We start from the raw sequence: 27,464 nt of genomic DNA, 5'->3' as shown, positions 1-27,464 counted from the left end.
GGAAGTACCAGCAGTGGACCCTATCGAGATATTTTATTCGTCGATAATTGAACGATTGCCAGTAACAAACGCGGATATAGAGAAGGAGACCCGCAATGATCCGACGCTGTCACGGGTATATGAATTGACGGTGAGGGGATGGCCAACACATGGCGACTCACTGTTGCCAGCATTCTCATCCAGAAGAGAACAGCTGTCAGTATGCCAGGGGACAGTGATGTGTGGATCCAGAGTGGTGATTCCACCCAAGTTAAGGGAGAGAGTGCTAAAGGAGCTACATGAAGGTCATCTGGGGGGAGTGAAAATGAAAAGCCTTGCTAGGGCTTATGTGTGGTGGCCGGGAATCGATCAACAAATCGAAGACCTAACTAAGAGCTGCTTAGGGTGCCAGAAGGTCAAAATGCACCACCACATGCCCCTCTACACCCATGGGAGTGGCCCTCCTCTCCATGGCAACGGGTGCACATTAATTTCGCTGGTCCATTCATGGACTCAATTTTCTTAATAGCAGTGGATGCTCATTCAAAGTGGCCTGAGGTGATAAAGATGTCTTCAACCACTACAGAGAAAACGATTGCAGTCCTGCGGACCATATTTGCCAGAAACGGTTTGCCAGAGCAGATCTGCTCTGATAATGGACCACAGTTTGTGTCCGACGAGTTCAAAAAAATTCATGAAAAGGAATGGGGTAAGGCATTACACATCCGCCCCGTATCATCCAGCCACCAATGGATTGGCTGAGAGGTTCGTACAAACCTTTAAGAAGGTGATAAAGGCCATGTGCGACGACGAAATTCCACTACAGCATAAGATGGACAATTTCTTATTAGCCTACCGAAACGCGACACATGCAGTTACCAACCAGACCCCGGCCATGATGTTCTTTAACCGAAGGTTGAGATCTCGTCTGGACTTGTTCAGACCAAATGTGCGAAGAAATGTTGAGGACAAACAATTCCAGCACATCAACGAGAAGCCGACAAGGAGCTTCAATGTAGGGCAACCAGTCTTGGCCCGTGACTATCGAACAGAGAAGTGGCAACCCGGAACGATATGTACAAGGCAGGGGCCATTAGTGTACACAGTGGATGTCGGGGAGAACATTGTGAGACGCCACGTCGATCAGATCTTAGCATCACAGGAAGGCGTCAACCCCATGTCTCGAGTACCTGGGGATGAACCCGACATACCGATAGCATCTAATTCAGACCCAGTAGCAGTGGAACCCGATGAACTACCCGATGAAAAGGGGTCAGAATCGCCTCTGCACCAAGAACAAGAACCTCCGGAAAGGCGCTATCCCGAAAGGGTCAGGAAGCCGCCCCAAAGACTGAATCTATAAATGGACATTTTGTTATTGAATGTACATGTAAAAATGTAATTGTTATTTGAATATTAAGGGGGTATTATTAATCTAAAAAGGGAGGAATTGTAGTGTATGTGCTTTAAGTCAGAACTACTTTTTACAGCTCCTGTATACTGTAGTACCGGCAGTAACCACACCAGTATATAAGCTGTGCGCATGCCTCTGTACTCCAGTCTAGAGATGACCCTCCTCCAGTAAAGACCTGTTGTTTGTTTATGTACAGCATCCGTGTAATTCTTTATCCACTGAACCACGGATATAACAACGTGGGTCTGATGCCCCAGGACATTGTTGCAGGAGTTCCTCAGGGCAGTGTCCTAGGCCCAACCATCTTCAGCTGCTTCATCAATGACCTTCCCTCCAACATAAGGTCAGAAATGGGGATGTTCGTGATGACTGCACAGTGTTCAGCGCCATTCACACCTCCTCAGATAATGAAGCCGTCCATTTCCGCATGCAGCAAGACCTGGAAGCTTTGGGCTGATGAGTGGAAAGTAACATTCGCACCACACAACATAGGAACATAGGAACAGGAGGAGGCCATTCAGCCCCTCGAGCCTGTTCCACCATTCAATGAGATCATGGCTGATCTGTGACCTAACTCCATATACCTGCCTTTGCCCATATCCCTTAATACCTTTGGGTAACAAAAATCTATCAACCTCAGATTTAAAATTAACAATTGACCCCCGAGCATCAATTGCCATTTGTGGAAGAGAGTTCCAAACTTCGACCACCCTCTGTGTGTAGAAGTGTTTCCTAATTTCACTCCTGAAAGGTCTGGCTCTAATTTTTAGACTCTGCCCCCCAGTCCTAGACTCCCCAACCAGTGGAAATAGTTTCTCTCTATCCACCCTATCTGTTCCCCTTAATATCCTGAAAACTTCGATCAAATCACAAGTGCCAGGCAATGACTATCTCCAACAAGCGAGAGTCCAACCACCTCCCCATGACATTCAACAGCATTACCATCACCAAATCCATCACCATCAACATCCTGGGGGTCACCATTGACCAGAAATTTAACTGGGCCACCCACATAAATACTGTGGCTACGAGAGCAAGTCAAAGGCTGGGTATTCTGCGGCGAGTGTCTCACCTCCTGACTCCCCAAAGCCTTTCCACCATCTACACGTCAGGAGTGTGATGGAATACTCTCCACTTGCCTGGATGAGTGCAGCTCCAACAACACTCAAGAAGCTCAACACCATCCAGGACAAAGCCGCTCGACAATGTGGAAAACTGCCCAGGTATGTCCTGTCCACAAAAAGCAGGACAAATCCTACCCTGCCAATTACCGCCCCATCAGTCTGCTCTCAATCATCAGCAAAGTGATTTAAAATGTAATCGACAGTGCGATCAAGCGGCACTTACTCACCAATGACCTGCTCACTGAAGCCCAGCTTGGGTTCCATCAAGACCACTGGGCTCCAGACCTCATTACAGCCTTGGTCCAAACATGGACAAAGGAGCTGAATTCCAGAGGTGAGGTGAGAGTGACTGCCCTTGACATTAAGGCAGCATTTGACCGAGTGTGGCATCAAGGAGCCCTCGTATAACTGAAGTCAATGGGAATTGGGTGGCGAACTCTCCACTGGCTGGAGTCATACCTAGCACAAAGAAAGATGGTTGTGGTGGTTGAAGGTCAATCATCACAGCCCCAGGACATCGCTGCAGGAGTTCCTCAGGGCAGAGGCCTACTCCTGCTCCATGTTATTATGCTTCCTGAAGACCCGCTGTGGGTTTTCTGCACAGTGCTTTCCTGCTCCCTCTTTTCCCAGCTGCTCCTGCTCTCCCCTGTCTGCCTTGCCATTCTCCTTCATCCTCCAGCCCCAAAAGCAGTCCTACCAGATCACCTATGACTACAGTCAAACTGTTGTGAAGCAAATAACAGTGCAACACCAGCAAAACCTCACTGAGTGCAGACACTTTCCAGAGTGATAAAACACACCAAAAAACGCCCCGAAGTCAACCAGTCTGAAATGGTAAATCAGCAACTAAGTTCTGCATGACCCCATTAACTAGCGCTGGTGCGGGGCCTTCCTGCTGGTTAGCATCACGTTGTGCTGAATGAGGTCAGCACGTGGCGAGTGGGGTGCTGGGGTGATTGAAAACAGAGAATGGGTCCTGGAAAAAGTGCAGGACCCCAATTTACAAACATTGGCCTTTAAATGTTCCTAGCATTACTACATCGACATTATCCCATATGGCAGTGCGCACTTCCAGCCGGAAATGTGCATGCGCTTCCTGCCCGCCATATTGGGGCCTTAATAGACCGGCTTGCGCGTGAAAAACGGATGGTATGCGGTCCAATTTCTAGGCATTAAATATATCCAAGAAGGAGTTGGATATATTTCTTAAGGCTAAGGGGATCAAGGGGTATGGGGAGAAAGCAGGGACAGGGTACTGAATTTGGATGATCAGCCATAATCGCATTGAATGGCGGAGCAGGCTCGAGGGGCCGAATGGCCTACTCCTGCTCCTATCTTCTATGTTTCTATGTAGGCCATGGTGTCACGCCCTGGGCTGGGTCGACTCCTGTAGTCTAGACTCTGTTTTTGGGCAGGGCTGCTGTTTCTAAGATCATAGGCCTAGAAATTGGGTTGGGGCGCCAAAGTGGCGCAAAAGCCGCCTGAGCGCAGGATTTAGCGCAGCGATCGGAGTGATACCGATCGCCAGAAATTCAGTTTCAGTGCCCCTCGAGGGAGACGGGGCGAGGCTCGAGGCGCTCCGCGTCCCTCTTAGAGCACTGAAACTGATTATCGCAGCGAAACGTGCCGCAGCGCCACACGCTGTGGCATGGCACGCTGTGGTACTGCAGGCCTTCCTCCCACTGTTAAGGGGGAGGTGCCTGCAACAGCGCGATCCCCGATCGTGAGTGCCGGCAAATGAGCCCGGCACCGAGGAGAAGTGCCGGGCTCTCGGGAAACAGCCGGCAATGCCGCGGGGGGGGGGTTAGGAGGCCGGGGACGGAGGTGCTGGCAGGCGGCCGCCGAAAATGCGGCCACCCCGCACCTCCACCTTAACTTGCGCTGCTGCCGGCACAGTAAGGCCCCGTGAACCGGGCGCGGGTAGCGAGCAGCGCAACTGCGGTGTTCGCTACCAAATATCGCGAACGGGGCACGAATGGAGCGCTGCGCACACCGATGACGTCATCGGTGGCGGCGCAGCGCAAATGCCTAACGTCATCATTAGCGCCCCTACTGAATATCGCCGGAGACGCAGCCAGTGGTGCTACAGCCACTGACTGCCTCTTTAGGCGCTAACAGGTGGCGCTACTCACCCAATTTCTCCCCCATAGTGTTTGGAGCAATGTATTTTCATAGTTTTCTTTGAGAGCACCACGTAATTGGTGAATTGGAGTTGTTGGGCAGGATGCCAATGACCTTTCAGTGACAGCTGTAAGATGGCGGCTGATTGCCGATGTGTTTGAGGAAGGTCAGAATGGCAGGAAGTGGCTTTCTGATGCATGGCTGTGGGAGAAGGACTGCTTGAGCTTCGGGCTGACAGGCTGGTGAACCAATAGGAAGTTCTAAAATACCTCTCGCTCGCTTGTCAAGGGATCAGCTCCACCAATAAGTGCAGAGTGGAAGTGGGTCCCACAACTTTGTCAGAAGACTGTATTACTGGCAGTTCAGTAGAGTGGCTCCCAACTGTCTTGTCTCTAGATCGGCAATACCTTCAAAACCCAACTTGTCTGGTGCAGTATGTCTCGAATATTGCAGCACAAGTTTGCTGAGAAGCTTTCCATCCTGAATGATCGAGGGAGAGGTGTTCTCATTCGCATTTACAATATTAAGAAGGTAAGTGCGTGTGCTCGCAAAATACTTTTGAGTCCCAGTTCCCTTATTTTCAACTCAGACCATCTCAAACCACACGGCAATCTCAGGCAGTCAGCTCACCCTTTGAAAGGATACTGTGTGGCTAAAGTGAGAATGTTTAAATGCAGCATCTCCAGCAACAGGCTGTTTATATGTCGCACAGTAACGTGGAAATTGTGTTTTATAGCACCTCAGGAAGGATAGATTGTCCTCGGAGGGGGAGCAGCGCAGATTTACCAGAATGATCCTGGGGCCAAAAGGGTTCAATTATAAGGACAGGTTACATGGACTGGGCTTGTATTCCCTCGAGTTTAGAAGATTAAGGGGTGATCTAATCGAGGTGTTGAAGATGATTAAAGGATTTGCTAGGGCCGAGAGAGAGAAACTATTTCCTCTGGTGGGGCCGAGTCCAGAACAAGGGAGTATAACCTTAAAATTAGAGCCAGGCCGTTCAGGGGTGATGTCAGGAAGCACTTCCTCACACAGAGGGTGGTGGAAATCTGGAACTCTCTCCCCCAAAAAGCTGCGGAGATCAATTGAAAATTTCCAAACTGACAAGGCGGCAGTGATCTGTACCAAAGTGTTCTCCAGCACAGTGCTAACAGTGAAGTGCGGCTGGGCCATGAGAGGGATGATGGTGAAAGGGGTCATGGAAGTGGGGACTCCATTCAAAGCGCTTCCACTTCTCACCCACAGCCCACCTCTCAGTCAATAGCCCCCATGCTGCCTCGTGTCCCGATAGCCGAGCCTGCCCCTGCACAGGCGCTGCCTCATGTCCCGATGGCCGAGTCTGCCCCTGCACGGGCGCTGCCTCGTGTCCCGATGGCCGAGCCTGCCCCTGCACAGGCGCTGCCTCGTGTCCCGATGGCCGAGTCTGCCCCTGCACAGGCGCTGCCTCGTGTCCCGATGGCCGAGTCTGCCCCTGCACGGGCGCTGCCTCGTGTCCCGATAGCCGAGCCTGCCCCTGCACAGGCGCTGCCTCGTGTCCCGATGGCCAAGTCTGCCCCTGCACAGGCGCTGCCTCGTGTCCCGATGGCCGAGTCTGCCCCTGCACAGGCGCTGCCTCATGTCCCGATGGCCGAGCCTGCCCCTGCACAGGCGCTGCCTCGTGTCCCGATGGCCGAGCCTGCCCCTGCACAGGCGCTGCCTCATGTCCCGATGGCCGAGCCTGCCCCTGCACAGGCGCTGCCTCGTGTCCCGATGGCCGAGCCTGCCCCTGCACAGGCGCTGCCTCATGTCCCGATGGCCGAACCTGCCCCTGCACAGGCGCTGCCTCGTGTCCCAATGGCCGAGTCTGCCCCTGCACAGGCGCTGCCTCGTGTCCCGATGGCCGAGTCTGCCCCTGCACAGGCGCTGCCTCGTGTCTCGATGGCCGAGCCTGCCCCTGCACAGGCGCTGCCTCGTGTCCCGATGGCCGAGTCTGCCCCTGCACAGGCGCTGCCTCGTGTCCCGATGGCCGAGCCTGCCCCTGCACGGGTGCACGTGGAGCAGTCTTTGGCGGGGCCCTCAAATACCCAGAGGAGGTCGGACAAGAGCATCTCAGCAGTCAGAGCAGGGATCTGAGCAGCCTGCCTCTACTGCTGCTGAAGCCACAGGGGTTGCACCACGTAGGAGTAGCAGAAAAAGAAAGAGTAAGGTTTTGCGGTCGCACAAGGGTATGCACATGGATGCACGAGAAAATGGAATGTTGTGAAGTTTCTGTGCTTCAGTAGAATCACATAAATGCTATTCTTTTTCACCACTTTCCCACCTTGTCCACTCTTGGGTGCTAGGTGGTAAGTGGCCTTCTAACTTGTTTGATGATCATTGGGAAGACGTGAATTGACAGGGACCAATGGAGGATGTGCAAGGGGTGGTTGGTTGGTTTCAGGACTGCTTTGTGTCAGTGGCATTGGGGGGAGGGAGGGGGACGGGAAGAGAGGCCGCTGCTTGTGGTTCTGACATGGGTCCACTGGTGCAACCTAAGTGAACCGTAAATTAATAAGAGCATCCCTGGCATCCACGTGAGCAGCTGGTGGTGCATTGCCCTCATCATCCTCCTCCTCCTCCTCCTCTCCCTCCGAATCATAGAATCATATGGCACAGGAGGAGGCCATTCGGCCCATCGTGCCTGCCCCGGCTCTTTGAACGAGCTCTCCAATTAGTCCCACTCCCCTGCTCTTTTCCCACAGCCCTGCAATTCTTTCCCCTTCAAGTAAATATCCAATTCCCTTTTGAAAGTTACTATTGAATCTGCTTCCACCGCCCTTTCAGGCAGCGCATTCCAGATCACAACAACTCGCTGTGTCTTTTTTCACTTACCTTGTGCTCTACCTAGATCCACAGTAATGCTGCAGGCCGGCCCTTGCCCACCCTCCCATTCACCTCCCTCCCCCCTCCCAGCACCTACCTGAGGGGCGCTATTGGCATCGCCGCTGGCCCCAATTGGTCTTCAGCAAGCCAGCCAGCTGCCTCTGGATGCCCGATTGCCATCCACAGCTCGCTATAATTATTCAGATGAGGCCTGAGGTCCAGTTTTGGATGAACTCTTCGCCTTGTTCCTCCTGCAGGTCCAAGCCTCGCTGCTGTGCAATGTTGTGCACAGCACAGCAAACCACGACTATTCTGCAGACCCTGGCTGGTGTGTACTGAAGGGCACCTCCAGATCTGTCCAGACACCTGAAGCGCATCTTCAGCATGTCAATGGCCAGTTCAATCACACATCTGGTGGTGATATGGCATTCATTGTAGCGCTGTTAGGCTTCATTTGTCGGGTTTCTGATAGGTGTCATGAGTTAAGTTTGCAGTGGGTATCCCTTGTCTAGCAGCCAACCCTTAAGTCTGCTTGCAGGTCCGAAGACGTCTGGGAGCCTGGACTGCCGCAGGGTGAAAGCTTCATGGCAACTGCCTGGGAATCTTGTGCACACCTACAGAAGTATCTCTTTGTGGCTGCACACCAGCTGCACATTTGATGGAACGGAAGCCCTTGCAGTTGTCGAATACTCCTGGGTGGTCTGGGGGAGCCTGGATTGCCACGTGTGTGCAGTCAATGACGCCCTGCGCCTGTGGGAAGCCAGCTAGAGCCGCAAAGCTGAGCGCCCGCTCATTCTAACTGGCATCATCGCAGGCGAAGCTCACACACAAACAAGCCGTCAGTCACCTGCCTTATGCATTTGTGGGCCGACTGGGAGATCCTGGCCTCCAGTAGCACCGTGGAAGGGTCCAGAGGCAAAGATGGTGACTTTGACGGCCACTGGTAACGTGTGGCGACCAGGTCCAGCAGGGTCTTGTTCTCGGAGGCTGCAGATGTCTACCACCATCTGACGTGACATCCTGCGCCTCCTGAGACACTGCTGTTCAGACACGTCAAGGAAACTGAGCCTCTGCCTGTAGGCTCTGCCCAGCTACAGGTCTCGGAACAGCAGGCTACTGCTGCTGCTGCCACTGCTGGTCATATTGCTGCTCGTCCGAGGTCCAAGCTAAGGCAGCCCAAGCACCACCAATCCTGCTGTGATTCAGAAAACCTCCAAAGTGTAGAAAGTAACCTCTCAGCAAAAGTATTGTGAACAAACCCTTTCCCACTGGTAGGTAAGAAGGCAGCTGTCAGTGCTGAGTATTTATTGCAGTATTTCCATGAGATTGATTCAGCCCCTCGATTGCCGCTGTGCTCTCGCCTTGCTTTCACTGGCGAGTTTCAGGAAGCCCGGGAAACCTGCAGACCCGACGTTAAATTTGAAATTGAGTTGAAATATTGCTCCGATTGCGCGATTACCGTATGTTAATTGACAACTGGCCTCTCCCGAGGGGGGTGTGTGTGAGTGGCCGAATGCGCTCCGGTGAAATGCGGAAATCTGCGGGTTGGAGCCGGCCTCCCGACGCGCTGACATCTTTGCCAGTTTTAACCCCCCCCACCCGCACCCAAACCCACACACTCTTCCAGGTTCAAACTACTCCCCAATGTCTTTCCTCTATCTGCAATTTTAACTGAGGCAATCAGAAAATCATACAAAGGCATTAAGAGTTTGTTCACCAATAACATCAAATGGTTTTTCGGCTACAGTCTCCTCAATGTGCCAGAGTGGCAAAGGTATAGAGAAGAGAAAGAAAGCCAGTCATTTCATGCTGGTTTCCACTGAGCTGGAGCCAGAAATTCACTCATGCTAATCGGCAAACTTCCCACAACAAGAGCAATGAACTTGTAATTGACCTCAGGATGGGTTTGTTTACAATTGAACTTTGCGGTGACATTATGCACAGCTGGACCTTAGAAGCAGTATAATACACTGAGCTCCGCCTTCCCATGAGCAATGCCACAGGAGATACACCAATGATGAAATGCTTAGAACATGGCCTTGTCATAACCAACACCTTGTTCCGTCAGAGAAACAAGTACAAGGCTTCATGGCAACACCCTCGTTCCAAGCACTGGCATCTGCTGGACTACGTCATCGTCTGAGCAAGGGACCGCAAGGGCGTCCGCATCACCCGCGCCATGACAGGAGCTGACGACTGCTGGACAGACCACTACCTAATCCGTTCTGTCATCTCCATCAATGTAGCCCCAAAACAGCGGTGGCAACAGAAACAATGCCGCAGGAAAATTAACGCTGGAACACTGAAAGACCCCGCTAAGAAAGCCCTATTCTGCCTGCGCCTCACGACCAACCTGCCGACTCCCAGTGATGCAGAGACACAGAGTGTCCACAGCGCCTGGTCTGCACTCAAGGCCTCCATAATCAACACCTGTGAAGAGACGCTCGGTCACTCGACCAGGAAACACCAAGACTGGTTCGACGAGAATGACCAGGAGATCCAGGAGCTAATAAGTCGCAAGCGCACGGCATTCCTGATCTGGAAACGGCAACACAACTCGAGAGCAAGAAAGCAGCTCTACAAACGCCTGAAGGCCGAGGTCCAACAAAAAACACGTGACCTAAAGAACAGCTGGTGGGTGGAGAAAGCGCAGGAAATCCAGCAGCTAGCCGACAACCACGACGTGCGTGGATTCTTTAGCGCAGTCAAGCCACCTATGGCCCAAGCACGCAAGGTCCTACCCCACTGCGGCCAAGAACGGAGAGGTACTCATCAAGGACAGGGAGGCAGTCAGTGCCCGCTGGAAGGAACACTTCGAAGATCTCCTTAACCGAGATTCTGTCTTCGACGCGAGTGTCCTCAACTCCATCCTGCAACATGCTACCCATCACCATCTCAGCACAACCCCAGCCCAGCATGAGGTTGAAAAGGCCATCCGACAACTGAAGAACAACAAGGCCTCAGGAGTAGATGGAATCCCCTCCAAGGCACTAAAGCATGGCAGAGAAGCACTACTGGCGCGAATTCATTAACTCATTTCTCTTATCTGGAAGGAGGAGAGCATGCCAGGGGACCTCAGAGATGCTGTAATTGTGATCATCTTCAAGAAAGGTGAAAAGTCCGATTGTGTTAATTACAGAGGAGTTTCCCTGCTGTCTGCCACAGGGAAAGTCATCGCAAGAATCCTCCTCAATCACCTTCTCCCAGTGGCTGAAGAGCTCCTCCCAGAGTCGCAATGTGGATTCCGCCCACTAAGGGGCATAATGGACATGATCTTCACCATGCATCAATTACAAGAGAAATGCAGGGAACAGCACCAACCACTGTACATGGCCTTCTTTGATCTCACAAAGGCCTTCGACACTCAACCGTGAGGGATTATGGAGTGTCCTCCTCAAATTCGGATGCCCTCAGAAGTTTGTCACCATCCTCCGCCTGCTTCATGACAACATGCAAGCTGTGATCCTGACCAACGGATCCACCACAGACCCAATTCATGTATGGACCGGGGTCAAGCAAGGCTGTGTCATCACATCAACGTTCTTCTTGATCTGCTTTGCTGCAATGCTCCATCTCACCCTCAGTAAGCTCCCCGCTGGAGTGGAGCTAATTTACAGAACAAACGGGAAACTGTTCAACCTCCGTCACCTACAGTCCAGATCCAAGGTCATCGAATTACTGTATGCAGACGATGCTTGCGTCTGCGCACACTCTGAGGTCGAACTCCAAACCATCGTCAACACCTTCACAGAAGCGTACGAGAGCATGGGCCTTACACTAAACATCTGTAAGACAAAGGTCCTCTACCAACCTGTCCCTGCCACGACAAGGCCTTGGACAATGTGGACCACTTTCCATACCTCGGGAGCCGACTGTCAACAAAGGCAGACATCGATGACAAAGTCCAACACCGCCTTCAGTTTGCCAGTGCAGCCTTCGGTCACCTGAGGAAGAGAGTGTTTGAAGACTAGGACCTCAAACCCGGCACTAAGTTCATGGTCTACAGAGCAGCAGTGATACCTGCCCTGCTGTATGCCTCAGAGACATGGACCATGTACAGCAGGCACCTCAAAGCACTGGCGAGGTACCACCATCGCTGCCTCTGCAAGATCCTGCAAATCCATTGGCAGGATAGGTGCACCAACGTCAGTGTTCTTGCTCAGGCCAACATCCCCAGCATCGAAGCTTTGACCACGCTCGATCAGCTCCGATGGACGGGTCACATTGTCCGCATGCCTGATACGAGACTCCCAAAACAAGTGTTCGACTCAGAGCTCCAGCACGGCAAGAGAGCCCCAGGTGGGCAGAGGAAACGCTTCAAGGACACCCTCAAAGCCTCCTTGAAAAAATGCAACATCCCCACCAACACCTGGGAATCCCTGGCCCAAGACCGCACAAAGTGGAGGAGAAGCATCTGGGATGATTTGGACAGGTTGGGTGATTGGGCAGAAGCATGGCAGATGCAATATAACATGGATAAATGTGAGGTTATCCACTTTGGTGGCAAAAACAGGAAGGCAGAGTATTATCTGAATGGCAATAGATTGGGAGAAGGGGAAGTGCAACGAGACCTGGGTGTCCTTGTGCACCAGTCGCTGAAGGTAAGCATGCAGGTGCAGCAGGTGGTTAAGAAGGCAAATGGTATGTTGGCCTTCGTAGTGAGAGGGTATGAGTACAGGAACAAGGATGTCTTGCTGCAGTTGTACAGGGCCTTGGTGAGACCACATCTTGAGTATTGTGTGCAGTTTTGGTCGCCTTATCTGAGGAAGAATGTTCTTACCATGGAAGGAGTTCAGCAAAGATTCACCAGGCTGATACCTGGGATAGCAGGAATGACGTATGAGGAGAGATTGGGTCGATTGGGCTTGTACTCGCTGGAGTTTAGAAGAATGAGAGGGGATCTCATTGAAACTTATAAAATTCTGACAGGACTGGACAGACTAGATGCAGGAAGGATGTTCCCGATGGTCGGGGAGTCCAGAACCAGGGGTCACAGTCTAAGGATAAGGGGTATGCCATTTAGGACAGAAATTAGGAGGAATTTCTTCACCCAGAGAGTGGTGAAACTGTGGAATTCTCTACCACAGAAGGCAGTAGAGGCCAATTCATTAAATATATTCAAGAAGGAGTTGGATATATTTCTTAAGGCTAAAGGAATCAAGGGGTATGGGGAGAAAGCAGGGACCGGGTACTGAATTTGGATGATCAGCCATGATCACATTGAATGACGGAGCAGGCTCGAGGGGCTGAATGGCCTACTCCTGCTCCTATCTTCTATGTTTCTATGTTTCTATGAAGGCGCCGAACACCTGGAGTCTCTTCGCCGGGAGCAAGCGGAAGCCAAGCGCAGGCAGCAGAAGGAGCGCACATCAACCCAAGCACCCCACCCACCCGCCCCTTCAACCACCGTCTGCCCCACCTGTGACAGAGACTGTAGGTCCCGCATTGGACTCATCAGTCACCTGCGAACTCATTTTTAATGTGGAAGCAAGTCATCCTCGGTTCCGAGGGACTGCCTAAGAAGAAGACACCGATGGTTGGAAGACATGATTACATTTTATTGTATGATAAATATTGACACAACTTTTATTTGTGAATCAGATGATGAGTTTTTGGACAAATGATTTATTAATCGTGAAGTTGGATCCTAATCTTATCTCAGCCTCAAACCCAGTTAAGTCCACATGCAGCCTCTGGACACTGACTGTACCCACTCTCTCCCCTGCTTCGGGCCCCTGTGTAAGTGTGTTGTTGCAAAAAGATTTCCCCCATGATGGGCCTTCAATAACCACAAAACTAGAAGTTATAGACTTAAACAAGTTGGCTTTTAATCACTAAGATCAGAGCTAACATCTCAACACGCCGACTGGTTCACAGGAATGAGTCAGACAGATCCTGGGATCTTTATGTAAGAGAAGTCAGGGGCGGAGCCAAGAGCCAAGACCTGGAACCTCCCAGGTTAGTCGGGAAAGAGGAAGTGAAACTGTACACAGTGGGGGAGTGTAATATACATGAGTGCAAAACGAATACAGGATCAAGACAAACAGATTTCATTACATTCACCCCTTCTATAGATTTAGTCCATCGGGGTGATGTTTCTTAAAAGTTGGTATAAGTGAGTCTGTCAGGAGGTTTTGCAGTTCTCAGTGATTGGCGCAAAGCCGGTTGGGGTGCCTCGAGGGGAGTGGATTCTGGTTCCTCCGCTGTCCGGGCCTCCGCAGTGTCTTCCAGGTTATCTGCAGTGTCCTCCAGGTTAAAGTTGGGTATTGATACCTCTGGGCGTCCTGTCTCTTTGTAGTGTAGGTCTTCATCGGGTAGTCTCCCATCGTTCTCTCCGCTCCCCGAAGGAGCGAGGTCTTTTATGGAAACAGTGTCCTCTCGCCCGTCAGAGTATTCGATATAGGCGTACTGAGGGTTTGCATGGAGGAGCTGTACCTTTTCCACAAGGGGGTCCGTTTTATGGCCTCTCACGTGCTTCCGCAATAGTACTGTCCCCGGAGATGTTAGCCACGCGGGTAGAGATATGCCCGAGGTGGATTTCCGGGGGAAAACGAACATCTTTCCGTGAGGGGTAGCGTTAGTGGCAGTACATAACAGAGACCTTATGGAGTGGAGCACGTCTGGGAGGACTTCCTGCCAGCGGGAGGTCGGAAGGCCTTTTGACTTTAAGGCGAACGTGACAGCCTTCCAAACAGTAGCATTCTCCCTTTCCACTTGCCCATTACCCCGGGGGTTGTAGCTAGTGGTTCTGCTAGTGGCTATCCCCTTCGAGAGCAAGAACTGGCGCAGCTCGTCACTCATGAATGACGTCCCCCTATCGCTGTGTATGTAGTTCGGCATGCCAAACATGCAGAATAGATTACAGAGACACTTGATGACCGTGGCACTGGTCATGTCTGGGCAGGGAATGGCGAAGGGGAAGCGGGAATATTCATCAATGATATTGAGGAAGTATACGTTACGGTCGGCAGAGGGAAGGGGTTCCTTGAAGTCCAGACTTAGGCGCTCGAATGGCCGTGTGGCTTTGATAAGGTGTGCACGGTCAGGCCTGTAGAAACGAGGCTTGCATTCCGCACAGATGCGGCAGGCTCTGGTCATTGCCCTGACCTCCTCGATGGAGTGGGGCAGATTGCGGGACTTTATAAAATGGTATAGTCGGGTGACCCCTGGGTGACAGAGGTCGTTGTGGAGACCCTGCAATTTGTCCGTATGAATGCTGGCATACATTCCCCGCGATAGGGTGTCTGGGGGTTCATTAAGGGCTCCCGGCCTGTACATAATATCATAGTCGAACGTGGATAGTTCGATCCTCCACCTGAGTATTTTGTCATTCTTGATTTTCCCCCTTTGTTTGTTATTAAACATGAAAGCCACCGACCGCTGGTCGGTGAGCAGGGTGAAACTTTTGCCGGCTAGGTAGTGTCTCCAGTGCCGCACTGCCTCCACTATAGCCTGTGCCTCCTTCTCGACAGAAGAGTGCCTGATTTCAGGTCCCTGAAGGGTTCGGGAGAAGAAGGCCACAGGTCTCCCAGCCTGATTGAGGGTTGCAGCTAAGGCAAAGTCTGACGCATCGCTTTCGACTTGAAAGGGAATGCATTCGTCCACTGCACACACTGCAGCCCTTTCAATGTCCTGTTTAATACTGGTGAAAGCCTCCCGAGCTTCAGCTGATAGTGGGAAGGACGTCGATTTAATGAGGGGTCGGGCCTTATCAGAGTAATTGGGCACCCATTGGGCATAATACGAAAAAAATCCCAGGCACCTTTTTAAGGCTTTGGGATTGTGTGGCAGGGGCAGTTCCTTTAGGGGGCGTAATCGGTCAGGGTCCAGTCCAATTACCCCATCTTCCACCACACAGCCGAGGATACAGAGACGGGTTGTGTTGAAGACACATTTGTCTTCGTTGTAGGTTAGATTCAGTTTTAGGGCAGTTTTTAAAAATCTCGCAAGATTTAGATCGTGGTCTTGCTGGTTGTGCCCGCAGATAGTGACATTGTCCAGATAGGGGTAGGTAGCTTGTAGTTTATTCTCGTCAACCATGCGGTCCATCTCACGTTGGAAGACCGAGACCCCATTTGTTACCCCGAAGGGCACTCTGAGAAAATGGTAGAGGCGCCCGTTCGCCTCGAAGGCGGTGTATGGGCGGTCCTCCGTTCTAATGGGGAGCTGGTGATACGCGGATTTGAGGTCGATAGTCGAGAAGACTCGGTATTGTGCAATCTGGTTGACCATTTCTGATATGCGGGGTAAAGGGTAGGCGTCCAGCTGGGTATAAATATTAACAGTCTGGCTGTAGTCAATTACCATCCGTTTCTTTTCGCTATTTTTAACTATGACTACTTGGGCACGCCACGGGCTGATACTGCATTCAATAATGCCTTTCCGCAGGAGTCTGTCCACTTCCGCCTTGATAAAGTGTCTGTCTTCCAGACTGTACCGTCTACTTTTGGTCGCTATGGGCCTACAGTTCGGAGCGAGATTAGCGAATAAAGAGGGCGGGCTGATTTTTAAGGTTGATAGGCCACAGACTGTGAGTGGCGGCTGGGACCCGCCATATGCTAGTGTGACACTTTCGTGGTGGCACTGGAAGTCCAGGCCCAAGATTACATTAACACAGAGTTCTGGCATCACGAGGAGTTTAAAATCCTTGTAGTCCGTGCCTTTTACAGTCAGTGTTACCACACAGTAGGCCAAAATGTCCGAAGTGTGGGGCTTAGCAGCCATAGCAATTCTGCTCCGTGTAGGGGTTACCGTTAATGAGTGCCGCCGTACCAGGCTAGGGTGGATAAAACTCTCGGTACTCCCACAGTCAATTAAACGTTTCGTTAAATTCCCATTTACCTGTATGTCCATCATGGATTTTGTCAACGGGTGTGGCCTGGATTGATCCACCGTGATCGAAGCCACTGTTGGGCCCTGGGCGGCCGTTGAGTCGGGAAAAGATGGCGGATCCCAAGATGGCGGCCCGCACGGCACGCACGAGGCGGTGACGGAGTTGGAAATCGGATTCCCCCTGCAGACTTTGCTAAAATGCCCCTTTTTCTTACATTTGAAGCATGTAGCGTCCTTCGCTGGGCATCGTTGTCTGGGGTGCTTGGCCTGGCCGCAGAAGTAGCATTTCAGGCCTCGAGACATTGCCGCTGTAGTAGGACTCCTGGGTGAACTTCTGTGTGGGGACTCCGGCGGCGTAGAGCTGGTCTGAGACCTGGATGGGGAAGATGGCTGATTCCAAGATGGCGGGCCCCTCGGCGCGCACGAGGCGGTGAGGGCCGCATGGCTGGAAGAATAAGAGTCAGAGTTTCTATGGGCCACGTCCAGTGATCACGCAGTGGCCACTGCCTTTTTTAAGTCCAGGACCTCCTTCTCCAGCAGTCTCTGCCGGATATAATTCGATTTGAGGCCCGTGATGAAGGAATCGCGGACCAATTCGTCAGAGTACGCGTTGGCCGTCACGGCCTTGCAGTTACAGTCCCGGACCAGGTCCTTTAGGCCCTGTAAGAAATCGTCCATTGATTCCTCTGGTCGCTGCCTGCGTGTAGCCAGCAGATGTCTGGCGTACACTTCGTTTACCGGCCTCTGGTATTGGGCCTTCAGGATAGTGATGGCCTCCGTGTAAGAAGTGGCGTCCCAGATGAACGAATAAATCCGATGACTTACGCGAGTAGTCAGTAGACTCAGTTTATCTACCTCGCTAGCGGCTGAGGCCCCCGCGAAGAGTTCGAAGCATTTGAGCCAGTGTCCAAATTGATTTGAGGCTTCAGCAAATGTGGATCCAAGTCCAGACGCTCTGGTTTTAGGAGTCGATCCACCCTAGTATTCTTTAGTGATTAAAATTGATGGGCCTTCAATAACCACAAAACTAGAAGTTATAGACTTAAACAAGTTGGCTTTTAATCACTAAGATCAGAGCTAACATCTCAACACGCCGACTGGTTCACAGGAATGAGTCATACAGATCCTGGGATCTTTATGTAAGAGAAGTCAGGGGCGGAGCCAAGAGCCAAGACCTGGAACCTCCCAGGTTAGTCGGGAAAGAGGAAGTGAAACTATACACAGTGGGGGAGGGTAATATACATGAGTGCAAAACGAATACAGGATCAAGACAAACAGATTTCATTACACCCCATCATCCAGCTAACGTTCCGAGTGGAACCCACTTGTGTCCCTCTGAAACAAAAGCAAAATACTGCGGATGCTGGAATCTGAAATAAAAACAGAAAATGCTGGAAATACTCAGCAGATTGAAATACTCATGCCCGCCCCCCTCTCCCAGCGTCTCAGTGCCCTTTCCAGATGATTCAGCAGCAGAACGTTCCCCTCCAATGCAGCCCCCATAATAAGTGCCCACAGGAAGGTTCCCCATTGTCAAGGCTCACCAACAGCAAGGTGATGGTCAGAAGGCTGAAGATCGTCTGCCTGCGCTGGCTCAGTGGTCAAATGGCTCTCAGTGTGCAGCTCAGCAACTCTTTGTAGCTCTCGAGGAAGTTGTGCTCCAAAAATGGCTGCCGCTTTTAAACCACACCAGTCCCCTTTAAATAACGCTCCTCCAGCCCGAGAGCGACTTGGTAAGGTCCAGGTAAGCTGTCACTATTAGCGCCAGGCGCTACGGAGGGGGGCGCCACTGAATTTCCGGTCCGGGGCGCCCAAAATGCGTTGCACACTCAAATGACGTCATAATCAGCCTGTGTCCATGAGCGGGCGCTAAGATTTAGCGGCGGCGCTAAATGCATGCTCAATATGGGGCTAGGCGCTTTGCGCCCACCCGGAAATTGGCTAGCGCCCCACTTCTCGGCCTCTTTAGGCGTTAATCGGTGGTGCAAACAACCGAATTTCTCCCCCATAGAATTATACAGCACAGAAAGAGGCCCTTCGGCCCATCGCGTCCGCGCCGACCATCAAGCCCTGTCTAATCTAATCCCATTTTCCAGCACTTGGTCCGTAGCCTTGTATGCTATGGCATTTCAAGTGCTCATCCAAATGCTTCTTGAATGTTGTGAGGGTTCCTGCCTCTACCACCCTTTCAGGCAGTGAGTTCCAGATTCCAACCACCCTCTGGGTGAAAACGTTCTTCTGCAAATCCCCTCTAAACCTCCTGCCCCTTACCTTGAATCTATGCCCCCTTGTTATTGACCCCTCTACTAAGGGAAAAAGTTCCTTTCTATCTACCCTATCTATGCCCCTCATAATTTTGTACACCTCAATCAGGTCCCCCCTCAGCCTTCTCTGCTCCAAGGAAAACAACCCCAGCCTGTCCAGTCTCTCTTCATAGCTGAAGCGCTCCAGCCCAGGTAACATCCTGGTGAATCTCCTCTGCACCCTCTCCAAAGCAATCACATCCTTTCTATAGTGTGGCGACCAGAACTGCACACATTATTCCAGCTGTGGCCTAACTAGCATTTTGTACAGCTCCATCATAACCTCCCTGCTCTTATATTCTATGCCTCGGCTAATGAAGGCAAGTATCCCATATATGTTTTTAACCACCTTATCCACCTGTTCTACTGCCTTCAGGGATTTTTGTACATGCACAGCAAGGTCCCTCTGATCCTCTGTCCTTCCTAGGGTCTTACCATTCATTGTGTATTCCCTTGCCTTGTTAGTCCCTCCAAAATGTATCACCTCACACTTTTCAGCGTTAAATTCCATTTGCCACTGTTCCGCCCATCTGACCAACCCGTCTATATCGTCCTGCAGACTGAGGCTACCCTCCTTGCTATTTACCACCCCACCAATTTTTGTGTCATCTGCGAACTTATTGATCATACCTTTTACATTCACATCCAAATCATTAATGTAGACCACAAACAGCAAGGGACCCAGCACTAGATCTCCATGTTGAAAAACAGTTGATTAAAGCCTTGTTTAATATTCAGACCAAGTGCCCAGTAGTTTTCTGACGTCAGACGCTGCTGGCCTGCTGAGTATTTCCAGCATTTTCTGTTTTTATTTGTGCCCTTCTGAAGGTGGCTCCACCACATCTGACTCAGTCTAATGGCAGGAGTCGCCCAGAATGGTCAGTGAAATGTGTGCGTGCGTGTGTGTGCGTGTGTGCGAGGGCGTGTGCGAGGGCGTGTGCATGTGTGTGCGTGTGGGTGTGCATGTGGGTGTGCGCGTGGGCGTGTGTGTGCCTGTGCGCGTGTGTATGGGTGTGGTCTGTGTGTGTGTGTGGGGGCTGTGTGTTTGGCGTGTGTGTGCGGGGTGTGTGTGCGGGGTGTGTGTGCGGGGTGTGTGTGCGGGGTGTGTGTGGGGTGTGTGTGTGCGGTGTGTGTGTGGGGTGTGTGTGGGGTGTGTGTGTGTGGGGTGTGTGTGGGGTGTGTGTGTGGGGTGTGTGTGTGTGGGGTGTGTGTGGGGTGTGTGTGTGCGGTGTGTGTGTGGGGTGTGTGTGGGGTGTGTGTGTGTGGGGTGTGTGTGGGGTATGTGTGTGGGGTGTGTGTGTGTGGGGTGTGTGCGGGGTGTGTGTGCGGGGTGTGTGTGCGGGGTGTGTGTGCGGGGTGTGTGTGGGGTGTGTGTGTGCGGTGTGTGTGTGGGGTGTGTGTGTGGGGTGTGTGTGTGGGGTGTGTGTGGGGTGTGTGTGTGGGGTGTGTGTGTGTGTGGGGTGTGTGTGTGGGGTGTGTGTGGGGTGTGTGTGGGGTGTGTGTGTGGGGTGTGTGTGTGGGGTGTGTGTGTGGGGTGTGTGTGTGGGGTGTGTGTGTGGGGTGTGTGTGTGGGGTGTGTGTGTGGGGTGTGTGTGGGGTGTGTGTGTGGGGTGTGTGTGTGTGGGGTGTGTGTGGGGGGTGTGTGGGGTGTGTGTGTGGGGTGTGTGTGTGGGGTGTGTGTGGGGTGTGTGTGTGGGGTGTGTGTGGGGTGTGTGTGGGGTGTGTGTGTGGGGTGTGTGTGTGGGGTGTGTGTGGGGTGTGTGTGTGGGGTGTGTGTGTGGGGTGTGTGTGTGGGGTGTGTGTGGGGTGTGTGTGGGGTGTGTGTGGGGTGTGTGTGTGGGGTGTGTGTGTGGGGTGTGTGTGTGGGGTGTGTGTGTGGGGTGTGTGTGTGGGGTGTGTGTGTGGGGTGTGTGTGGGGTGTGTGTGGGGTGTGTGTGTGGGGTGTGTGTGTGGGGTGTGTGTGTGGGGTGTGTGTGTGGGGTGTGTGTGGGGGGTGTGTGTGGGGTGTGTGTGGGGTGTGTGTGGGGTGTGTGTGTGGGGTGTGTGTGTGGGGTGTGTGTGGGGTGTGTGTGGGGTGTGTGTGTGGGGTGTGTGTGTGGGGTGTGTGTGGGGTGTGTGTGTGGGGTGTGTGTGTGGGGGGGGGTGTGGGGTGTGTGTGTGGGGTGTGTGTGTGGGGTGTGTGTGGGGTGTGTGTGTGGGGTGTGTGTGTGGGGTGTGTGTGTGGGGTGTGTGTGTGGGGTGTGTGTGTGGGGTGTGTGTGGGGTGTGTGTGTGGGGTGTGTGTGTGGGGTGTGTGTGTGGTGTGTGTGTGGGGTGTGTGTGTGGTGTGTGTGTGTGGTGTGTGTGTGGGGTGTGTGTGTGGGGTGTGTGTGTGGGGTGTGTGTGGGGTGTGTGTGTGGGGTGTGTGTGTGGGGTGTGTGTGTGGGGTGTGTGTGGGGTGTGTGTGTGGGGTGTGTGTGTGGGGTGTGTGTGTGGGGTGTGTGTGTGGGGTGTGTGTGGGGTGTGTGTGTGGGGTGTGTGTGTGGGGTGTGTGTGTGGGGTGTGTGTGGGGTTTGTGTGTGGGGTGTGTGTGGGGTGTGTGTGTGGGGTGTGTGTGGGGTGTGTGTGTTGGGTGTGTGTGTGGAGTGTGTGTGGGGTGTGTGTGTGGGGTGTGTGTGGGGTGTGTGTGTGGGGTGTGTGTGGGGGGTGTGTGTGTGGGGTGTGTGTGGGGTGTGTGTGTGGGGTGTGTGTGTGGGGTGTGTGTGTGGGGTGTGTGTGGGGTGTGTGTGTGGGGTGTGTGTGTGGGGTGTGTGTGGAGTGTGTGTGGGGTGTGTGTGTGGGGTGTGTGTGCGGGGTGTGTGTGGGGTGTGTGTGTGGGGTGTGTGTGTGAGGTGTGTGTGGGGTGTGTGTGTGGGGTGTGTGTGGGGTGTGTGTGTGGGGTGTGTGTGGGGTGTGTGTGTGGGGTGTGTGTGGGGTGCGTGTGGGGTGTGTGTGTGGGGGTGTGTGTGTGGGGTGTGTGTGTGGGTGTGTGTGTGGGGTGTGTGTGGGGTGTGTGTGTGGGGTGTGTGTGTGGGGTGTGTGTGTGTGGGGTGTGTGTGTGGGGTGTGTGTGGGGTGTGTGTGGGGTGCGTGTGGGGTGTGTGTGTGGGGTGTGTGTGTGGGGTGTGTGTGTGGGGTGTGTGTGTGAGGTGTGTGTGGGGTGTGTGTGTGGGGTGTGTGTGTGGGGTGTGTGTGTGGGGTGTGTGTGTGGGGTGTGTGTGTGGGGTGTGTGTGTGGGGTGTGTGTGTGGGGTGTGTGTGTGGGGTGTGTGTGGGGGTGTGTGTGGGGTGTGTGTGGGGTGTGTGTGGGGTGTGTGTGGGGTGTGTGTGGGGTGTGTGTGTGGGGTGTGTGTGGGGTGTGTGTGTGGGGTGTGTGTGTGGGGTGTGTGTGTGGGGTGTGTGTGTGGGGTGTGTGTGTGGGGTGTGTGTGGGGTGTGTGTGGGGTGTGTGTGTGGGGTGTGTGTGGGGTGCGTGTGTGGGGTGCGTGTGTGGGGTGTGTGTGTGGGGTGTGTGTGGGGTGTGTGTGTGAGGTGTGTGTGGGGTGTGTGTGTGGGGTGTGTGTGTGGGGTGTGTGTGTGGGGTGTGTGTGTGGGGGTGTGTGTGTGGGGTGTGTGTGTGGGGTGTGTGTGTGGGGTGTGTGTGTGGGGTGTGTGTGTGGGGTGTGTGTGTGGGGTGTGTGTGGGGTGTGTGTGGTGTGTGAGTGGGGTGTGTGTGTGGGGTGTGTGTGCGGGGTGTGTGTGTGGGGTGTGTGTGGGGTGTGTGTGTGGGGTGTGTGTGTGGGGTGTGTGTGTGGGGTGTGTGTGTGGGGTGTGTGTGTGGGGTGTGTGTGTGGGGTGTGTGTGTGGGGTGTGTGTGTGGGGTGTGTGTGGGGTGTGTGTGGTGTGTGAGTGGGGTGTGTGTGTGGGGTGTGTGTGCGGGGTGTGTGTGTGGGGTGTGTGTGGGGTGTGTGTGTGGGGTGTGTGTGTGGGGTGTGTGTGTGGGGTGTGTGTGGGGTGTGTGTGTGGGGGTGTGTGTGTGGGATGTGAGTGGGGGTGTGGTGTGTGGGGTGTGTGTGGGGGGTGTGTGTGTGGGGTGTGTGGGGGGGTGTGTGTGTGGGGTGTGTGTGGGGTGTGTGTGGGGGGTGGTGTGGGGGGGTGGTGTTTGGGGTGTGTGTGTGGGGGTGTGTGTGTGGGGTGTGTGTGTGTGGTGTGTGTGGGGGTGTGTGTGTGGGGTGCGTGTGGGGTGTGTGTGTGGGGTGTGTGTGTGGGGTGTGTGTGTGGGGGGTGTGTGGGGTGTGTGTGTGGGGTGTGTGTGGGGTGTGTGTGGGGGGGTGTGTGTGGGGGGGTGTGTGTGGGGTGTGTGTGTGGGGTGTGTGTGTGGGTGTGTGTGTGGGGTGTGTGTGTGGGGTGTGTGTGTGGGGTGTGTGTGTGGGGTGTGTGTGTGGGGTGTGTGTGTGGGGTGTGTGGGGTGTGTGTGTGGGGTGTGTGTGGGGTGTGTGTGTGGGGTGTGTGTGGGGTGTGTGTGGGGTGTGTGAGTGGGGTGTGTGTGTGGGGTGTGTGTGGGGGTGTGTGTGGGGGGTGTGTGTGGGGTGTGTGTGTGGGGTGTGTGTGTGGGGTGTGTGTGGGGTGTGTGTGTGGGGTGTGTGTGTGGGGTGTGTGTGTGGGGTGTGTGTGTGGGGTGTGTGTGGGGTGTGTGTGTGGGGTGTGTGTGTGGGGTGTGTGTGGGGTGTGTGTGTGGGGTGTGTGTGTGGGGTGTGTGTGTGGGGTGTGTGTGTGGGGTGTGTGTGTGGGGTGTGTGTGGGGTGTGTGTGGGGTGTGTGTGTGGGGTGTGTGTGGGGTGTGTGTGTGGGGTGTGTGTGTGTGGGGTGTGTGTGGGGTGTGTGTGTGGGGTGTGTGTGTGGGGTGTGTGTGGGGTGTGTGTGGGGTGTGTGTGTGGTGTGTGTGTGTGGGGTGTGTGTGGGGTGTGTGTGTGGGGTGTGTGTGTGGGGTGTGTGTGTGGGGTGTGTGTGGGGTGTGTGTGTGGGGTGTGTGTGTGGGGTGTGTGTGTGGGGTGTGTGTGTGGGGTGTGTGTGGGGTGTGTGTGTGGTGTGTGTGTGGGTGTGTGTGTGGGGTGTGTGTGGGGTGTGTGTGGGGTGTGTGTGTGGGGTGTGTGTGGGGTGTGTGTGGGGTGTGTGTGTGGTGTGTGTGTGTGGGGTGTGTGTGGGGTGTGTGTGTGGGGTGTGTGTGGGGTGTGTGTGTGGGGTGTGTGTGTGGGGTGTGTGTGTGGGGTGTGTGTGTGGGGTGTGTGTGTGGGGTGTGTGTGTGGGGTGTGTGTGTGGGGTGTGTGTGTGGGGTGTGTGTGTGGGGTGTGTGTGGGGGGTGTGTGTGTGGGGTGTGTGTGTGTGGGGTGTGTGTGGGGTGTGTGTGTGGGGGGTGTGTGTGGGGTGTGTGTGTGGGGTGTGTGTGTGGGGTGTGTGTGTGGGGTGTGTGTGTGTGGGGTGTGTGTGGGGGGTGTGTGTGTGGGGTGTGTGTGGGGTGTGTGTGGGGTGTGTGTGTGGGGTGTGTGTGTGGGGTGTGTGTGTGGGGTCTGTGTGTGGGGTGTGTGTGTGTGGGGTTGTGTGTGTGGGGTGTGTGTGTGGGGTGTGTGTGTGGGGTGTGTGTGTGGGGTGTGTGTGTGGGGTGTGTGTGGGGTGTGTGTGTGGGGTGTGTGTGTGGGGTGTGTGTGTGGGGTGTGTGTGGGTGTGTGTGTGGGGTGTGTGTGTGGTGTGTGTGTGGGTGTGTGTGTGTGGGGTGTGTGTGTGGTGTGTGTGTGGGTGTGTGTGTGGGGTGTGTGTGTGGGGTTGTGTGTGTGTGGGGTGTGTGTGTGGGGTGTGTGTGTGGGGTGTGTGTGTGGGGTGTGTGTGGGGTGTGTGTGTGGGGTGTGTGTGGGGTGTGTGTGTGGTGTGTGTGTGTGGGGTGTGTGTGTGTGGTGTGTGTGTGTGGGGGGTGTGTGTGGGGTGTGTGTGTGGGGTGTGTGGTGTTTGTGGGGTGTGTGTGTGGGGTGTGTGTGTGGGGTGTGTGTGTGGGGTGTGTGTGTGGGGTGTGTGTGTGGGGTGTGTGTGGGGTGTGTGTGGGGTGTATGTGTGGGGGGTGTGGGGGGTGTGTGTGGTGTGTGTGTGGGGTGTGTGTGTGGGGTGTGTGGGGGGTGTGTGTGGGGTGTGTGTGGGGTGTGTGTGTGGGGTGTGTGTGGGGTGTGTGGGGTGTGTGTGGGGTGTGTGTGTGGGGTGTGTGTTGGGGGTGTGTGTGGGGTGTGTGTGGGGGGTGTGTGGGGTGTGTGTGGGGTGTGTGTGTGGGGTACTTGAACAATCTACAGCACCCGGCCTCACCCTATATGAATCCAAGGTTAAATTCCTCCTCTATGCAGACGACCTGGTTCTGCTGTCACCTACTAAAGAGGGGCTACAGCAAAACCTGGACCTGCTGGAGTCGTACTGTCAGACTTGGGCCCTGACAATAAATCCCCAAAAAACCAAAGTCCTTGTGTTCCAGCAAAGATCCAAACATCAGGGACCCAAAATAAATTTCACAGTAGGAACAACCAAAATTGAACAAACCACTAACTACACATACTTGGGCTTAAAAATCAGTTCTACGGGAAACTTCAAACTGGCTGTGAATGAACTGAAAGAGAAAGCAAGAAGGGCTTTCTATGCCATCAAAAAATCAATCCAAATAGAAATCCCAATTAGCATTTGGCTCAAAATTTTCAAATCAGTAATTGAACCAATTGCACTCTATGGCAGTGAGGTATGGGGACCGCTAACTCAACAAGAATTTGCAAAATGGGACAAACACCCAATTGAGATCCTACATGCAGAATTCTGTAAAAGTATCCTCCGGACTCAAAGGAAAACAGTAAACAATGCATGCAGGGCGGAACTAGGCCAATATCCATTAATAATCACTATCCAAAAAAGAGCCACCAAATTTTGGAATCACCTACAAATGAGCAATCCCCAATGCTATCACTACGACGCCCTGAAATGCCAAGAGCTGACCATAAAGAAGAATACCCTCAGTCAACTAGTCCTGGGACTCAGTGAAGTAACTACTAACAATACTAACAATAACCAGCCCCAGGACAGTGACAGGGTAACACAAAGAATTCGACCCAACACAATCGTCGCTAAGCAAAAGGAAAAATATCTGACATATTGGGCAGAAACAACAAAAACCCAAAGCAAACTCAATTGCTACTTGGCCCTAAACAGACAATACAACATAGCTGATTACCTGACCATGGTAAAGGATAACAAACTGAGAAGAACCTTGACAAGGTACAGACTTAGCGAACATAGCCTAGCGATCGAAAAAGGCAGACACAGGCAGACCAGGCTGCCAAGAGAGGACAGGATATGCTCGCACTGCAGTCAGGGAGTGGTGGAGACAGAGATGCACTTCCTCACAGCTTGTGGAAAATATCAGGGCATCAGGGAGAATTTCTACCAAAAATTCTCACAAATATGCCCTGATTTCAGAAATCTGAATGACAACCAAAAACTCCCATTCCTACTGGGAGAGGAGAGAAGCTGTATAACACTGGCGGCACGCTATGTTACAGCTTGCCATGAACAGAGAGCCAACCAGTAAACTAAGAAAAGAATATATATAAACAATGCGAATGTATATTTATACACTCAGGGATATACCTGTTTATACACTGTATGAATAGAACTGCGTTTATGTGGTAAACCATAAATGTATTTTGATGCTTTGGCAACATAAGATGTAACTTATCATGCCAATAAAGCGATTTGAATTGTGAATTGTGAATTGTGTGTGGGGGGTGTGTGGGGTGTGTGTGGGGGGTGTGTGTGGGGTGTGTGGGGTGTGTGTGTGGGGTGTGTGTGGGGTGTGTGGGGTGTGTGTGGGGTGTGTGTGTGGGGTGTGTGTGGGGGGTGTGTGGGGTGTGTGTGTGGGGTGTGTGGGGTGTGTGTGGGGTGTGTGTGTGGGGGTGTGTGAAGGGGTGTGTGTGGGGGGTGTGTGGGGTGTGTGTGGGGTGTGTGTGTGGGGTGTGTGTGGGGTGTGTGTGTGGGGTGTGTGTGGGGTGTGTGTGTGGGGTGTGTGTGGGGTGTGTGTGTGAGGTGTGTGTGTGGGGTGTGTGTGTGGGTTGTGTGGGGGGGTGTGTGGGGTGTGTGTGTGGGGTGTGTGGGGTGTGTGTGTATATCTGGGTGTGAGTGCAAGTGTGACAGGCTTTGTTGCCCATTACTGGAAGTTGCCTGAGATCTCAGGGTAAGGAGAGGCAGCCTCAAGGTGTTGGGAGTCACCCGTTCAAACTGTAAGAAGGGCAGAAAGACCCAGTGATTCACCAGCCGTGTAACTGTGACTGTTTCTACTTCCTGTTTTTTGCAGTAAGAGCGGTTCTGTCAGGCAGTAACATCCTGTTCTGTTTGACTCAGGAAGTCAGCTGACAATGTGCAGCCTGTCTGATAGTGTGACCTCTGACCTCAGCAAAAGGCTTGATTCTTGCATCCATCAGCACGTTTTCTTGCAATGTTTGGTGTTTTTTTCTGTAGATTTGTTCAATGTGATCTAATTAAAGTGTCCCAGAGTGAGTGAAGAGGAGATTTGGACGCCAGAAGGATAATTTTGACTGTACCAGTCTGAAACTGTTGTCGGGTAGGGTCCTGCCTGTTTACGGCGCGGCCATTTTAATACATCAGAGTCCTATAGTTTACATTGGACCCCCCAACCCCGATCTCCCACACCTCGATCACCCCCCCACCCGATCTCCCCCCTCCCGATCAACCCCCCACCCCGATCTCCCCCTCCCCGATCTCCCCCCACCCCGATCTCCCCCCCCACCCCGATCTCCCCCCTCCCCGATCTCCCCCCACCC

At 53.3% G+C, this 27,464-nt stretch overlaps 1 protein-coding gene across 1 annotated transcript in view; it reads left to right on the top strand.

Moving 5' to 3' along the window:
- Positions 1-4,910: 4,910 nt before the first annotated feature.
- The window catches only part of LOC147098445 (nck-associated protein 1-like), a 211,110-nt gene continuing 188,556 nt past the window's right edge, over positions 4,911-27,464 (top strand). Inside the window, exon 1 of the mRNA XM_085970119.1 lies at positions 4,911-5,169. Coding sequence (XP_085826245.1) covers positions 5,074-5,169 — 96 coding nt within the window. The 5' untranslated portion in view covers positions 4,911-5,073. The remainder of the gene's footprint in view (positions 5,170-27,464) is intronic.

This window comes from Somniosus microcephalus, chromosome 29 (assembly GCF_052327205.1).
Source record: "Somniosus microcephalus isolate GS21.2 chromosome 29, FLI_Smic_1.0, whole genome shotgun sequence".
Taxonomy (NCBI): domain Eukaryota; kingdom Metazoa; phylum Chordata; class Chondrichthyes; order Squaliformes; family Somniosidae; genus Somniosus; species Somniosus microcephalus.
This window is presented reverse-complemented; position numbering and strand designations above follow the sequence as displayed.